We start from the raw sequence: 17,162 nt of genomic DNA, 5'->3' as shown, positions 1-17,162 counted from the left end.
GTATCTAGCTCAGCCTTAACAGCCTCTATTCAGAGTATCTAGCTCAGCCTTAACAGCCTCTATTCAGAGTATCTAGTTCAGCCTTAACCGTCTCTATTCAGAGTATCTAGTTCAGCCTTAACCGTCTCTATTCAGAGTATCTAGTTCAGCCTTAACCGTCTCTATTCGGAGTATCTAGGTTAAGCCTTAACCGTCTCTATTCAGAGTATCTAGTTCAGTCTTAACAGCCTCTATTCAGAGTATCTAGTTCAGCATTAACAGCCTCTATTCAGAGTATCTAGCTCAGCCTTAACAGCCTCTATTCAGAGTATCTAGTTCAGCCTTAACCGTCTCTATTCAGAGTATCTAGGTTAAGCCTTAACCGTCTCTATTCAGAGTATCTAGTTCAGCCTTAACAGCCTCTATTCAGAGTATCTAGTTCAGCCTTAACCGTCTCTATTCAGAGTATCTAGGTTAAGCCTTAACCGTCTCTATTCAGAGTATCTAGTTCAGCCTTAACAGTCTCTATTCAGAGTATCTAGTTCAGCCTTAACCGTCTCTATTCGGAGTATCTAGGTTAAGCCTTAACCGTCTCTATTCAGAGTATCTAGTTCAGCCTTAACAGCCTCTATTCGGAGTATCTAGTTCAGCCTTAACAGCCTCTATTCAGAGTATATAGTTCAGCCTTAACCGTCTCTATTCAGAGTATCTAGTTCAGCCTTAACCGTCTCTATTCAGAGTATCTAGTTCAGCCTTAACAGCCTCTATTCGGAGTATCTAGGTTAAGCCTTAACCGTCTCTATTCAGAGTATCTAGTTCATCCTTAACCGTCTCTCTATTCAGAGTATCTAGCTCAGCCTTAACAGCCTCTATTCAGAGTATCTAGCTCAGTCTTAACAGCCTCTATTCAGACTATCTAGTTCAGCCTTAACCGTCTCTAGTCAGAGTATCTAGCTCAGCCTTAACAGCCTCTATTCAGAGTATCTAGTTCAGCCTTAACAGCCTCTATTCAGAGTATCTAGCTCAGCCTTAACAGCCTCTATTCAGAGTATCTAGTTCAGCCTTAACCGTCTCTATTCAGAGTATCTAGTTCAGCCTTAACCGTCTCTATTCAGAGTATCTAGTTCAGCCTTAACACCCTCTATTCAGAGTATCTAGTTCAGCCTTAACAGCCTCTATTCAGACTATCTAGTTCATCCTTAACCGTCTCTATTCAGACTATCTAGCTCAGCCTTAACAGCCTCTATTCAGAGTATCTAGCTCAACCTTAACAGCCTCTATTCGGAGTATCTAGGTTAAGCCTTAACCGTCTCTATTCAGAGTATCTAGTTCAGCCTTAACAGCCTCTATTCAGAGTATCTAGGTTAAGCCTTAACCGTCTCTATTCAGAGTATCTAGTTCAGCCTTAACAGCCTCTATTCAGAGTATCTAGTTCAGCCTTAACCGTCTCTATTCAGAGTATCTAGTTCAGCCTTAACAGCCTCTATTCGGAGTATCTAGGTTAAGCCTTAACCGTCTCTATTCAGAGTATCTAGTTCATCCTTAACCGTCTCTATTCAGAGTATCTAGCTCAGCCTTAACAGCCTCTATTCAGAGTATCTAGCTCAGACTTAACAGCCTCTATTCGGAGTATCTAGGTTAAGCCTTAACAGTCTCTATTCAGAGTATCTAGTTCAGCCTTAACAGCCTCTATTCAGAGTATCTAGTTCAGCCTTAACCGTCTCTATTCAGAGTATCTAGTTCATCCTTAACCGTCTCTATTCAGAGTATCTAGCTCAGCCTTAACCGTCTCTATTCAGAGTATCTAGCTCAGCCTTAACAGCCTCTATTCAGAGTATCTAGCTCAGCCTTAACAGCCTCTATTCAGACTATCTAGTTCAGCCTTAACAGCCTCTATTCGGAGTATCTAGGTTAAGCCTTAACCGTCTCTATTCAGAGTATCTAGTTCAGCCTTAACCGTCTCTATTCAGAGTATCTAGTTCAGCCTTAACCGTCTCTATTCGGAGTATCTAGGTTAAGCCTTAACCGTCTCTATTCAGAGTATCTAGGTTAAGCCTTAACCGTCTCTATTCAGAGTATCTAGTTCAGACTTAACAGTCTCTATTCAGAGTATCTAGTTCAGCCTTAACCGTCTCTATTCGGAGTATCTAGGTTAAGCCTTAACCGTCTCTATTCAGAGTATCTAGTTCAGTTTTAACAGCCTCTATTCAGAGTATCTAGTTCAGCCTTAACCGTCTCTATTCAGAGTATCTAGTTCAGCCTTAACCGTCTCTATTCAGAGTATCTAGTTCAGCCTTAACAGCCTCTATTCGGAGTATCTAGGTTAAGCCTTAACCGTCTCTATTCAGAGTATCTAGTTCATCCTTAACCGTCTCTATTCAGAGTATCTAGCTCAGCCTTAACAGCCTCTATTCAGAGTATCTAGCTCAGTCTTAACAGCCTCTATTCAGACTATCTAGTTCAGCCTTAACCGTCTCTAGTCAGAGTATCTAGCTCAGCCTTAACAGCCTCTATTCAGAGTATCTAGCTCAGCCTTAACAGCCTCTATTCAGAGTATCTAGCTCAGCCTTAACAGCCTCTATTCAGAGTATCTAGTTCAGCCTTAACCGTCTCTATTCAGAGTATCTAGTTCAGCCTTAACCGTCTCTATTCAGAGTATCTAGTTCAGCCTTAACACCCTCTATTCAGAGTATCTAGTTCAGCCTTAACAGCCTCTATTCAGACTATCTAGTTCATCCTTAACCGTCTCTATTCAGACTATCTAGCTCAGCCTTAACAGCCTCTATTCAGAGTATCTAGCTCAACCTTAACAGCCTCTATTCGGAGTATCTAGGTTAAGCCTTAACCGTCTCTATTCAGAGTATCTAGTTCAGCCTTAACAGCCTCTATTCAGAGTATCTAGGTTAAGCCTTAACCGTCTCTATTCAGAGTATCTAGTTCAGACTTAACAGCCTCTATTCAGAGTATCTAGTTCAGCCTTAACCGTCTCTATTCAGAGTATCTAGGTTAAGCCTTAACCGTCTCTATTCAGAGTATCTAGTTCAGCCTTAACAGTCTCTATTCAGAGTATCTAGTTCAGCCTTAACCGTCTCTATTGAGAGTACCTAGTTCAGCCTTAACCGTCTCTATTCAGAGTATCTAGCTCAGCCTTAACCGTCTCTATTGAGAGTATCTAGCTCAGCCTTAACCGGCTCTATTGAGAGTACCTAGTTCAGCCTTAACCGTCTCTATTCAGAGTATCTAGCTCAGCCTTAACCGTCTCTATTGAGAGTATCTAGTTCAGCCTTAACCGTCTCTATTCAGAGTATCTAGTTCAGCCTTAACCGTCTCTATTGAGAGTATCTAGCTCAGCCTTAACCGTCTCTATTGAGAGTACCTAGTTCAGCCTTAACCGTCTCTATTCAGAGTATCTAGCTCAGCCTTAACCGTCTCTATTGAGAGTATCTAGTTCAGCCTTAACCGTCTCTATTCAGAGTATCTAGTTCAGCCTTAACCGTCTCTATTCAGAGTATCTAGTTCAGCCTTAACAGCCTCTATTCAGAGTATCTAGCTCAGCCTTAACAGCCTCTATTCAGAGTATCTAGTTCAGCCTTAACCGTCTCTATTCAGAGTATCTAGTTCAGCCTTAACCGTCTCTATTCAGAGTATCTAGCTCAGCCTTAGCCATCTCTATTGAGAGTATCTAGTTCAGCCTTAACCGTCTCTATTGAGAGTATCTAGTTCAGCCTTAACCGTCTCTATTCAGAGTATCTAGTTCAGCCTTAACCGTCTCTATTCAGAGTATCTAGTTCAGCCTTAACCGTCTCTATTCAGAGTATCTAGTTCATCCTTAACCGTCTCTATTCAGAGTATCTAGCTCAGCCTTAACCGTCTCTATTCAGAGTATCTAGCTCAGCCTTAACAGCCTCTATTCGGAGTATCTAGGTTAAGCCTTAAACGTCTCTATTCAGAGTATCTAGTTCAGCCTTAACCGTCTCTATTCAGAGTATCTAGTTCAGCCTTAACAGCCTCTATTCGGAGTATCTAGGTTAAGCCTTAACCGTCTCTATTCAGAGTATCTAGGTTAAGCCTTAACCGTCTCTATTCAGAGTATCTAGTTCAGCCTTAACAGTCTCTATTCAGAGTATCTAGTTCAGCCTTAACCGTCTCTATTCGGAGTATCTAGGTTAAGCCTTAACCGTCTCTATTCAGAGTATCTAGTTCAGCCTTAACAGCCTCTATTCAGAGTATCTAGCTCAGCCTTAACAGCCTCTATTCAGAGTATCTAGTTCAGCCTTAACCGTCTCTATTCAGAGTATCTAGTTCAGCCTTAACCGTCTCTATTCAGAGTATCTAGTTCAGCCTTAACAGCCTCTATTCGGAGTATCTAGGTTAAGCCTTAACCGTCTCTATTCAGAGTATCTAGTTCATCCTTAACCGTCTCTATTCAGAGTATCTAGCTCAGCCTTAACAGCCTCTATTCAGAGTATCTAGCTCAGCCTTAACAGCCTCTATTCAGACTATCTAGTTCAGCCTTAACCGTCTCTAGTCAGAGTATCTAGCTCAGCCTTAACAGCCTCTATTCAGAGTATCTAGTTCAGCCTTAACAGCCTCTATTCAGAGTATCTAGCTCAGCCTTAACAGCCTCTATTCAGAGTATCTAGTTCAGCCTTAACCGTCTCTATTCAGAGTATCTAGTTCAGCCTTAACCGTCTCTATTCAGAGTATCTAGTTCAGCCTTAACACCCTCTATTCAGAGTATCTAGTTCAGCCTTAACAGCCTCTATTCAGACTATCTAGTTCATCCTTAACCGTCTCTATTCAGACTATCTAGCTCAGCCTTAACAGCCTCTATTCAGAGTATCTAGCTCAACCTTAACAGCCTCTATTCGGAGTATCTAGGTTAAGCCTTAACCGTCTCTATTCAGAGTATCTAGTTCAGCCTTAACAGCCTCTATTCAGAGTATCTAGGTTAAGCCTTAACCGTCTCTATTCAGAGTATCTAGTTCAGCCTTAACAGCCTCTATTCAGAGTATCTAGTTCAGCCTTAACCGTCTCTATTCAGAGTATCTAGGTTAAGCCTTAACCGTCTCTATTCAGAGTATCTAGTTCAGCCTTAACAGTCTCTATTCAGAGTATCTAGTTCAGCCTTAAACGTCTCTATTGAGAGTACCTAGTTCAGCCTTAACCGTCTCTATTCAGAGTATCTAGCTCAGCCTTAACCGTCTCTATTGAGAGTATCTAGCTCAGCCTTAACCGTCTCTATTGAGAGTACCTAGTTCAGCCTTAACCGTCTCTATTCAGAGTATCTAGCTCAGCCTTAACCGTCTCTATTGAGAGTATCTAGTTCAGCCTTAACCGTCTCTATTCAGAGTATCTAGTTCAGCCTTAACCGTCTCTATTGAGAGTATCTAGCTCAGCCTTAACCGTCTCTATTCAGAGTATCTAGTTCATCCTTAACCGTCTCTATTCAGAGTATCTAGCTCAGCCTTAACAGCCTCTATTCAGAGTATCTAGCTCAGCCTTAACAGCCTCTATTCAGAGTATCTAGTTCATCCTTAACCGTCTATATTCAGAGTATCTAGCTCAGCCTTAACCGTCTCTATTCAGAGTATCTAGCTCAGCCTTAACAGCCTCTATTCAGAGTATCTAGCTCAGCCTTAACAGCCTCTATTCAGACTATCTAGTTCAGCCTTAACAGCCTCTATTCGGAGTATCTAGGTTAAGCCTTAAACGTCTCTATTCAGAGTATCTAGTTCAGCCTTAACAGCCTCTATTCGGAGTATCTAGGTTAAGCCTTAACCGTCTCTATTCAGAGTATCTAGGTTAAGCCTTAACCGTCTCTATTCAGAGTATCTAGTTCAGCCTTAACAGTCTCTATTCAGAGTATCTAGTTCAGCCTTAACCGTCTCTATTCGGAGTATCTAGGTTAAGCCTTAACCGTCTCTATTCAGAGTATCTAGTTCAGCCTTAACAGCCTCTATTCAGAGTATCTAGTTCAGCATTAACAGCCTCTATTCAGAGTATCTAGCTCAGCCTTAACAGCCTCTATTCAGAGTATCTAGTTCAGCCTTAACAGCCTCTATTCAGAGTATCTAGCTCAGCCTTAACAGCCTCTATTCGGAGTATCTAGGTTAAGCCTTAACAGTCTCTATTCAGAGTATCTAGTTCAGCCTTAACAGCCTCTATTCAGAGTATCTAGTTCAGACTTAACCGTCTCTATTCAGAGTATCTAGTTCAGCCTTAACCGTCTCTATTCAGAGTATCTAGGTTAAGCCTTAACCGTCTCTATTCAGAGTATCTAGTTCAGCCTTAACAGCCTCTATTCAGAGTATCTAGTTCAGCCTTAACCGTCTCTATTCAGAGTATCTAGGTTAAGCCTTAACCGTCTCTATTCAGAGTATCTAGTTCAGCCTTAACAGTCTCTATTCAGAGTATCTAGTTCAGCCTTAACCGTCTCTATTCGGAGTATCTAGGTTAAGCCTTAACCGTCTCTATTCAGAGTATCTAGTTCAGCCTTAACAGCCTCTATTCGGAGTATCTAGGTTAAGCCTTAACCGTCTCTATTCAGAGTATCTAGTTCATCCTTAACCGTCTCTATTCAGAGTATCTAGTTCAGCCTTAACACCCTCTATTCAGAGTATCTAGTTCAGCCTTAACAGCCTCTATTCAGACTATCTAGTTCATCCTTAACCGTCTCTATTCAGACTATCTAGCTCAGCCTTAACATCCTCTATTCAGAGTATCTAGCTCAACCTTAACAGCCTCTATTCGGAGTATCTAGGTTAAGCCTTAACCGTCTCTATTCAGAGTATCTAGTTCAGCCTTAACAGCCTCTATTCAGAGTATCTAGGTTAAGCCTTAACCGTCTCTATTCAGAGTATCTAGTTCAGCCTTAACAGCCTCTATTCAGAGTATCTAGTTCAGCCTTAACCGTCTCTATTCAGAGTATCTAGGTTAAGCCTTAACCGTCTCTATTCAGAGTATCTAGTTCAGCCTTAACAGTCTCTATTCAGAGTATCTAGTTCAGCCTTAACCGTCTCTATTGAGAGTACCTAGTTCAGCCTTAACCGTCTCTATTCAGAGTATCTAGCTCAGCCTTAACCGTCTCTATTGAGAGTATCTAGCTCAGCCTTAACCGTCTCTATTGAGAGTACCTAGTTCAGCCTTAACCGTCTCTATTCAGAGTATCTAGCTCAGCCTTAACCGTCTCTATTGAGAGTATCTAGTTCAGCCTTAACCGTCTCTATTCAGAGTATCTAGTTCAGCCTTAACCGTCTCTATTGAGAGTATCTAGCTCAGCCTTAACCGTCTCTATTCAGAGTATCTAGTTCATCCTTAACCGTCTCTATTCAGAGTATCTAGCTCAGCCTTAACAGCCTCTATTCAGAGTATCTAGCTCAGCCTTAACAGCCTCTATTCAGAGTATCTAGTTCATCCTTAACCGTCTATATTCAGAGTATCTAGCTCAGCCTTAACCGTCTCTATTCAGAGTATCTAGCTCAGCCTTAACAGCCTCTATTCAGAGTATCTAGCTCAGCCTTAACAGCCTCTATTCAGACTATCTAGTTCAGCCTTAACAGCCTCTATTCGGAGTATCTAGTTCAGCCTTAACAGTCTCTATTCAGAGTATCTAGTTCAGCCTTAACCGTCTCTATTCGGAGTATCTAGGTTAAGGCTTAACCGTCTCTATTCAGAGTATCTAGTTCAGCCTTAACAGCCTCTATTCAGAGTATCTAGTTCAGCCTTAACAGCCTCTATTCAGAGTATCTAGCTCAGCCTTAACAGCCTCTATTCAGAGTATCTAGTTCAGCCCTAACAGCCTCTATTCAGAGTATCTAGCTCAGCCTTAACAGCCTCTATTCGGAGTATCTAGGTTAAGCCTTAACAGTCTCTATTCAGAGTATCTAGTTCAGCCTTAACAACCTCTATTCAGAGTATCTAGTTCAGACTTAACCGTCTCTATTCAGAGTATCTAGTTCAGCCTTAACCGTCTCTATTCAGAGTATCTAGGTTAAGCCTTAACCGTCTCTATTCAGAGTATCTAGTTCAGCCTTAACAGTCTCTATTCAGAGTATCTAGTTCAGCCTTAACCGTCTCTATTCGGAGTATCTAGGTTAAGCCTTAACCGTCTCTATTCAGAGTATCTAGTTCAGCCTTAACAGCCTCTATTCGGAGTATCTAGGTTAAGCCTTAACCGTCTCTATTCAGAGTATCTAGTTCATCCTTAACCGTCTCTATTCAGAGTATCTAGCTCAGCCTTAACAGCCTCTATTCAGAGTATCTAGCTCAGCCTTAACAGCCTCTATTCAGACTATCTAGTTCAGCCTTAACCGTCTCTAGTCAGAGTATCTAGCTCAGCCTTAACAGCCTCTATTCAGAGTATCTAGTTCAGCCTTAACAGCCTCTATTCAGAGTATCTAGCTCAGCCTTAACAGCCTCTATTCAGAGTATCTAGTTCAGCCTTAACCGTCTCTATTCAGAGTATCTAGTTCAGCCTTAACCGTCTCTATTCAGAGTATCTAGTTCAGCCTTAACACCCTCTATTCAGAGTATCTAGTTCAGCCTTAACAGCCTCTATTCAGACTATCTAGTTCATCCTTAACCGTCTCTATTCAGACTATCTAGCTCAGCCTTAACAGCCTCTATTCAGAGTATCTAGCTCAACCTTAACAGCCTCTATTCGGAGTATCTAGGTTAAGCCTTAACCGTCTCTATTCAGAGTATCTAGTTCAGCCTTAACAGCCTCTATTCAGAGTATCTAGGTTAAGCCTTAACCGTCTCTATTCAGAGTATCTAGTTCAGCCTTAACAGCCTCTATTCAGAGTATCTAGTTCAGCCTTAACCGTCTCTATTCAGAGTATCTAGGTTAAGCCTTAACCGTCTCTATTCAGAGTATCTAGTTCAGCCTTAACAGTCTCTATTCAGAGTATCTAGTTCAGCCTTAACCGTCTCTATTGAGAGTACCTAGTTCAGCCTTAACCGTCTCTATTCAGAGTATCTAGCTCAGCCTTAACCGTCTCTATTGAGAGTATCTAGCTCAGCCTTAACCGTCTCTATTGAGAGTACCTAGTTCAGCCTTAACCGTCTCTATTCAGAGTATCTAGCTCAGCCTTAACCGTCTCTATTGAGAGTATCTAGTTCAGCCTTAACCGTCTCTATTCAGAGTATCTAGTTCAGCCTTAACCGTCTCTATTGAGAGTATCTAGCTCAGCCTTAACCGTCTCTATTCAGAGTATCTAGTTCATCCTTAACCGTCTCTATTCAGAGTATCTAGCTCAGCCTTAACAGCCTCTATTCAGAGTATCTAGCTCAGCCTTAACAGCCTCTATTCAGAGTATCTAGTTCATCCTTAACCGTCTATATTCAGAGTATCTAGCTCAGCCTTAACCGTCTCTATTCAGAGTATCTAGCTCAGCCTTAACAGCCTCTATTCAGAGTATCTAGCTCAGCCTTAACAGCCTCTATTCAGACTATCTAGTTCAGCCTTAACAGCCTCTATTCGGAGTATCTAGGTTAAGCCTTAAACGTCTCTATTCAGAGTATCTAGTTCAGGCTTAACAGCCTCTATTCGGAGTATCTAGGTTAAGCCTTAACCGTCTCTATTCAGAGTATCTAGGTTAAGCCTTAACCGTCTCTATTCAGAGTATCTAGTTCAGCCTTAACAGTCTCTATTCAGAGTATCTAGTTCAGCCTTAACCGTCTCTATTCGGAGTATCTAGGTTAAGCCTTAACCGTCTCTATTCAGAGTATCTAGTTCAGCCTTAACAGCCTCTATTCAGAGTATCTAGTTCAGCCTTAACCGTCTCTATTCAGAGTATCTAGTTCAGCCTTAACCGTCTCTATTCAGAGTATCTAGTTCAGCCTTAACACCCTCTATTCAGAGTATCTAGTTCAGCCTTAACAGCCTCTATTCAGACTATCTAGTTCATCCTTAACCGTCTCTATTCAGACTATCTAGCTCAGCCTTAACAGCCTCTATTCAGAGTATCTAGCTCAACCTTAACAGCCTCTATTCGGAGTATCTAGGTTAAGCCTTAACCGTCTCTATTCAGAGTATCTAGTTCAGCCTTAACAGCCTCTATTCAGAGTATCTAGGTTAAGCCTTAACCGTCTCTATTCAGAGTATCTAGTTCAGCCTTAACAGCCTCTATTCAGAGTATCTAGTTCAGCCTTAACCGTCTCTATTCAGAGTATCTAGGTTAAGCCTTAACCGTCTCTATTCAGAGTATCTAGTTCAGCCTTAACAGTCTCTATTCAGAGTATCTAGTTCAGCCTTAACCGTCTCTATTGAGAGTACCTAGTTCAGCCTTAACCGTCTCTATTCAGAGTATCTAGCTCAGCCTTAACCGTCTCTATTGAGAGTATCTAGCTCAGCCTTAACCGTCTCTATTGAGAGTACCTAGTTCAGCCTTAACCGTCTCTATTCAGAGTATCTAGCTCAGCCTTAACCGTCTCTATTGAGAGTATCTAGTTCAGCCTTAACCGTCTCTATTCAGAGTATCTAGTTCAGCCTTAACCGTCTCTATTGAGAGTATCTAGCTCAGCCTTAACCGTCTCTATTCAGAGTATCTAGTTCATCCTTAACCGTCTCTATTCAGAGTATCTAGCTCAGCCTTAACAGCCTCTATTCAGAGTATCTAGCTCAGCCTTAACAGCCTCTATTCAGAGTATCTAGTTCATCCTTAACCGTCTATATTCAGAGTATCTAGCTCAGCCTTAACCGTCTCTATTCAGAGTATCTAGCTCAGCCTTAACAGCCTCTATTCAGAGTATCTAGCTCAGCCTTAACAGCCTCTATTCAGACTATCTAGTTCAGCCTTAACAGCCTCTATTCGGAGTATCTAGGTTAAGCCTTAAACGTCTCTATTCAGAGTATCTAGTTCAGGCTTAACAGCCTCTATTCGGAGTATCTAGGTTAAGCCTTAACCGTCTCTATTCAGAGTATCTAGGTTAAGCCTTAACCGTCTCTATTCAGAGTATCTAGTTCAGCCTTAACAGTCTCTATTCAGAGTATCTAGTTCAGCCTTAACCGTCTCTATTCGGAGTATCTAGGTTAAGCCTTAACCGTCTCTATTCAGAGTATCTAGTTCAGCCTTAACAGCCTCTATTCAGAGTATCTAGTTCAGCCTTAACAGCCTCTATTCAGAGTATCTAGCTCAGCCTTAACAGCCTCTATTCAGAGTATCTAGTTCAGCCTTAACAGCCTCTATTCAGAGTATCTAGCTCAGCCTTAACAGCCTCTATTCGGAGTATCTAGGTTAAGCCTTAACAGTCTCTATTCAGAGTATCTAGTTCAGCCTTAACAGCCTCTATTCAGAGTATCTAGTTCAGACTTAACCGTCTCTATTCAGAGTATCTAGTTCAGCCTTAACCGTCTCTATTCAGAGTATCTAGGTTAAGCCTTAACCGTCTCTATTCAGAGTATCTAGTTCAGCCTTAACAGCCTCTATTCAGAGTATCTAGTTCAGCCTTAACCGTCTCTATTCAGAGTATCTAGGTTAAGCCTTAACCGTCTCTATTCAGAGTATCTAGTTCAGCCTTAACAGTCTCTATTCAGAGTATCTAGTTCAGCCTTAACCGTCTCTATTCGGAGTATCTAGGTTAAGCCTTAACCGTCTCTATTCAGAGTATCTAGTTCAGCCTTAACAGCCTCTATTCGGAGTATCTAGGTTAAGCCTTAACCGTCTCTATTCAGAGTATCTAGTTCATCCTTAACCGTCTCTATTCAGAGTATCTAGTTCAGCCTTAACACCCTCTATTCAGAGTATCTAGTTCAGCCTTAACAGCCTCTATTCAGACTATCTAGTTCATCCTTAACCGTCTCTATTCAGACTATCTAGCTCAGCCTTAACAGCCTCTATTCAGAGTATCTAGCTCAACCTTAACAGCCTCTATTCGGAGTATCTAGGTTAAGCCTTAACCGTCTCTATTCAGAGTATCTAGTTCAGCCTTAACAGCCTCTATTCAGAGTATCTAGGTTAAGCCTTAACCGTCTCTATTCAGAGTATCTAGTTCAGCCTTAACAGCCTCTATTCAGAGTATCTAGTTCAGCCTTAACCGTCTCTATTCAGAGTATCTAGGTTAAGCCTTAACCGTCTCTATTCAGAGTATCTAGTTCAGCCTTAACAGTCTCTATTCAGAGTATCTAGTTCAGCCTTAACCGTCTCTATTGAGAGTACCTAGTTCAGCCTTAACCGTCTCTATTCAGAGTATCTAGCTCAGCCTTAACCGTCTCTATTGAGAGTATCTAGCTCAGCCTTAACCGTCTCTATTGAGAGTACCTAGTTCAGCCTTAACCGTCTCTATTCAGAGTATCTAGCTCAGCCTTAACCGTCTCTATTGAGAGTATCTAGTTCAGCCTTAACCGTCTCTATTCAGAGTATCTAGTTCAGCCTTAACCGTCTCTATTGAGAGTATCTAGCTCAGCCTTAACAGCCTCTATTCGGAGTATCTAGTTCAGCCTTAACCGTCTCTATTCAGAGTATCTAGTTCAGCCTTAACAGTCTCTATTCAGAGTATCTAGTTCAGCCTTAACCGTCTCTATTCGGAGTATCTAGGTTAAGCCTTAACCGTCTCTATTCAGAGTATCTAGTTCAGCCTTAACAGCCTCTATTCAGAGTATCTAGTTCAGCCTTAACAGCCTCTATTCAGAGTATCTAGCTCAGCCTTAACAGCCTCTATTCAGAGTATCTAGTTCAGCCCTAACAGCCTCTATTCAGAGTATCTAGCTCAGCCTTAACAGCCTCTATTCGGAGTATCTAGGTTAAGCCTTAACAGTCTCTATTCAGAGTATCTAGTTCAGCCTTAACAGCCTCTATTCAGAGTATCTAGTTCAGACTTAACCGTCTCTATTCAGAGTATCTAGTTCAGCCTTAACCGTCTCTATTCAGAGTATCTAGGTTAAGCCTTAACCGTCTCTATTCAGAGTATCTAGTTCAGCCTTAACAGCCTCTATTCAGAGTATCTAGTTCAGCCTTAACCGTCTCTATTCAGAGTATCTAGGTTAAGCCTTAACCGTCTCTATTCAGAGTATCTAGTTCAGCCTTAACAGTCTCTATTCAGAGTATCTAGTTCAGCCTTAACCGTCTCTATTCGGAGTATCTAGGTTAAGCCTTAACCGTCTCTATTCAGAGTATCTAGTTCAGCCTTAACAGCCTCTATTCGGAGTATCTAGGTTAAGCCTTAACCGTCTCTATTCAGAGTATCTAGTTCATCCTTAACCGTCTCTATTCAGAGTATCTAGCTCAGCCTTAACAGCCTCTATTCAGAGTATCTAGCTCAGCCTTAACAGCCTCTATTCAGACTATCTAGTTCAGCCTTAACCGTCTCTATTCAGAGTATCTAGCTCAGCCTTAACAGCCTCTATTCAGACTATCTAGTTCAGACTTAACAGCCTCTATTCGGAGTATCTAGGTTAAGCCTTAACAGTCTCTATTCAGAGTATCTAGTTCAGCCTTAACAGCCTCTATTCAGAGTATCTAGTTCAGCCTTAACCGTCTCTATTCAGAGTATCTAGTTCAGCCTTAACCGTCTCTATTCAGAGTATCTAGTTCAGCCTTAACAGCCTCTATTCGGAGTATCTAGGTTAAGCCTTAACCGTCTCTATTCAGAGTATCTAGTTCATCCTTAACAGTCTCTATTCAGAGTATCTAGTTCAGCCTTAACAGCCTCTATTCAGAGTATCTAGTTCAGCCTTAACCGTCTCTATTCAGAGTATCTAGTTCAGCCTTAACCGTCTCTATTCAGAGTATCTAGGTTAAGCCTTAACCGTCTCTATTCAGAGTATCTAGTTCAGCCTTAACAGCCTCTATTCAGAGTATCTAGTTCAGCCTTAACCGTCTCTATTCAGAGTATCTAGGTTAAGCCTTAACCGTCTCTATTCAGAGTATCTAGTTCAGCCTTAACCGTCTCTATTCAGAGTATCTAGTTCAGCCTTAACCGTCTCTATTCAGAGTATCTAGTTCAGCCTTAACAGTCTCTATTCAGAGTATCTAGTTCAGCCTTAACAGCCTCTATTCAGAGTATCTAGCTCAGCCTTAACAGCCTCTATTCAGAGTATCTAGTTCAGCCTTAACCGTCTCTATTCAGAGTATCTAGTTCAGCCTTAACAGCCTCTATTCAGAGTATCTAGTTCAGCCTTAACCGTCTCTATTCAGAGTATCTAGTTCAGCCTTAACCGTCTCTATTGAGAGTATCTAGTTCAGCCTTAACCGTCTCTGTTGAGAGCATCTAGTTCAGCCTTAACCGTCTCTATTCAGAGTATCTAGTTCAGCCTTAACCGTCTCTATTGAGAGTATCTAGTTCAGCCTTAACCGTCTCTGTTGAGAGCATCTAGTTCAGCCTTAACCGTCTCTATTCAGAGTATCTAGTTCAGCCTTAACCGTCTCTATTCAGAGCATCTAGTTCAGCCTTAACCGTCTCTATTCAGAGTATCTAGCTCAGCCTAAAAGTCCCTATTCGGAGTATCTCGTTCAGCCTTAACCGTCTCTATTGAGAGCATCTAGTTCAGCCTTAACCGTCTCTATTCAGAGTATCTAGCTCAGCCTTAACCGTCTCTATTGAGAGTATCTAGTTCAGCCTTAACCGTCTCTATTGAGAGTACCTAGTTCAGCCTTAACCGTCTCTATTCAGAGTATCTAGTTCAGCCTTAACCGTCTCTATTCAGAGTATCTAGCTCAGCCTTAACCGTCTCTATTGAGAGTATCTAGTTCAGCCTTAACAGCCTCTATTCAGAGTATCTAGTTCAGTTATTGGCCCGTGTACGGCTGTTTGTTGTCTCTCTCTCTCTCTCTCTCTCTCCTCTCTCTCTCTATATATATATATATACACTACTGGTCAAAGGTGTTTAGAACACCTCAGCATATGTGGGAACTCCTTCGAGACTGTTGGATAAACATTCCATGTGAAGCTGGTTGAGAGAATGCCAAGAGTGTGCAAAGCTGTCCCAAGAGTGTGCAAAGCTGTCATTAAGGCAAAGGGTGGCAATTTGAAGAACCTCAAATATAAAATATATTTTGTTCTGATTAACACTTTTCTGGTTACTACATGATTTCATGTGTTATTTCATAGTTCATGAAATTCATGGTCTAATTCTCACGGTCTAATTTCGGTATCTCTCTCGCTTTCTATCTCTGTTTCCCTCTCCCTCTCTCTCACTCTCTTTATCGCTCTCTCGACATGACACTAGCCAGCTCAGAGAGCACGGTGATGCTAGCGCTGATGACTTAGCGTGACTGGTAAGCCCCTACTCTCCCTCCCTTAAGTACGGCGGCCATCTGAGAAGGGGAGATGAATATGTCTAAACACTGGAAGGAATTGAAGACGGGTTAATGGAGAGGCCTGTTTACATAGTCAGTCGACCCTAAATCTCCTGTTAAGAATCACAAGAGCCTCAAACCCCACAGCTAAAGCATCAAGCCAGAGGACTACGGTCTATTGTGTTTGTGTGTGTGTGTGTGTGTGTTCCTATGGTCAATTACACTGCATATCTTTTTACTCATAGGTCTCTCTGAACTCGGACGTCACATTCCTATGGTAAAACTCCAGCAATTAGTGAATAGCCATAATGATTTGCAGTCAGGAAACTTCTCGCTTTAAAGTAGGAAATAAAGTAACTGAGAGGTCATCAATTGTCATAAAAGAGGAAAAAGTCAACGATTACCTGTCAAACTCTAACTTTAAAACACTTCTCATTACTGAACAATCAACTGAAGGTTGTAAACCTTTTCTCATCCCTTCGGAAAACAAATGTTTCTAAAGGGTTTCTAAAGTGTTTATAACTCATCTAGTCTATAGCTCACCTATGACACAGAAAGGCTTCCGGGCGAAACGGAGGCGACCCTGCCATCCTCTGTAGCGACAGCAGCAGCCGGCTGACCAGATCCTGATGATGTACTCCAGCCCAAACACCACGATCATCACAAACTCCTACAGGAAGTGACAAAACAGGAAGTCAGGGGAAAGTGATACACAATGACTAAGCAATTGCTATAAATCTACGAATAGGTGTCACACTTGTAGATAGTTTTGTTTATATCACTTTCATCCTTGTATTGAAAGTACAATAAGTTATTACAGTTGTTCTCAATTGCTAAAACACTAAAACCCCATTGGCTGAACAAAGTTCTCAGTTGCCTGGACTCATTTAGCTAATTATGCAGTCTGTTGTCAATACCTTAAACCATTTCACATGGTAAAACACAGTCTGTTGTCAATACCTTAAACCATTTCACATGGTAAAACACAATTTGCAGATCTCACTTAAACTTTTCAGCAAAACTCTAAACACATTCTCATTCTCAAAACACTTTCTGCACTCTAATGCACATGTCATCCATACTGGTAAACACAAGTGGCAACAATCAACTACAAATAGAGAACATGTGTCTTTGATTGAACACAACCACTCAAAATTGATTTAACCTGTTTCAAATGATGTGACACAACCAATATAAGCCAGTTCAGAGAGCAAACAGGTTGCTGAAGGTGGGAAGGAGAAAGTCTGAGAATGGATAGAAGAAACAATGTGAGAGGACGAGGACAAGTGCGTATGCGAGGTGGGCGACGAGGAGGAAGAGGAGGAGGAGGGCAAGAAAGAGGAAGAGGAGGACGAAGAGGAAGACAAAGAGTGGAAATATCTGATGAAATTCAGGCAACAGTTATAGACCATGTTCTTGTCCATGGACTGACAATGAGGGAAGCAGGACTTGAGTGCAACCCAATTTGAGCCGATTTTCTGGTTCCACCATAGTAAGGACATTCAGAGATGAGAACAGGTACAGTATACAACTGTATTTTTGTAATTGCAAATTTACTGTACTACACTATATGCAGCTGTTTCAATAGACATTTGTAAAGTTAATCACTTTATGTATTGTACTGCATGAATATGTTTTGTAACTGCACAACTACTTTTTGTAGAATTGCAAGGCTGCCACATGCAGGTGGAAGGACAGCTACATTCACTCGGGAGCAAGAGGCCGTTATAGTTGGCATGGTCCTTCAAGATAATGCAACACACACTTCCAGGGAATCGACAGTGTGAGAATTTCCACAATTGACCATGTCCTCCATCGTAACAGGATGCGAATGAAACAAGTATACAGAGTACTTTTTGAGCGCAACTCACCAAGGGTGAAGAACTATGAGCTCAGTATGTGCAAGTAAGTGTACATTCAGAAACATTTACTGTAATCCAGATT

General features: G+C 41.5%; 1 protein-coding gene across 2 annotated transcripts in view; it reads right to left on the bottom strand.

Moving 5' to 3' along the window:
• Positions 1-17,162, bottom strand: part of LOC135536938 (potassium voltage-gated channel subfamily KQT member 5-like) — a 195,671-nt gene that overhangs the window by 56,810 nt on the left and 121,699 nt on the right. For both annotated transcript variants that reach the window (XM_064963163.1, XM_064963167.1), the window contains exon 3: positions 15,762-15,888. In XM_064963163.1, the coding sequence (XP_064819235.1) occupies positions 15,762-15,888 (127 nt within the window). The remainder of the gene's footprint in view (positions 1-15,761; positions 15,889-17,162) is intronic.

This window comes from Oncorhynchus masou, chromosome 5, assembly GCF_036934945.1.
Source record: "Oncorhynchus masou masou isolate Uvic2021 chromosome 5, UVic_Omas_1.1, whole genome shotgun sequence".
Lineage (NCBI taxonomy): Eukaryota > Metazoa > Chordata > Actinopteri > Salmoniformes > Salmonidae > Oncorhynchus > Oncorhynchus masou.
This window is presented reverse-complemented; position numbering and strand designations above follow the sequence as displayed.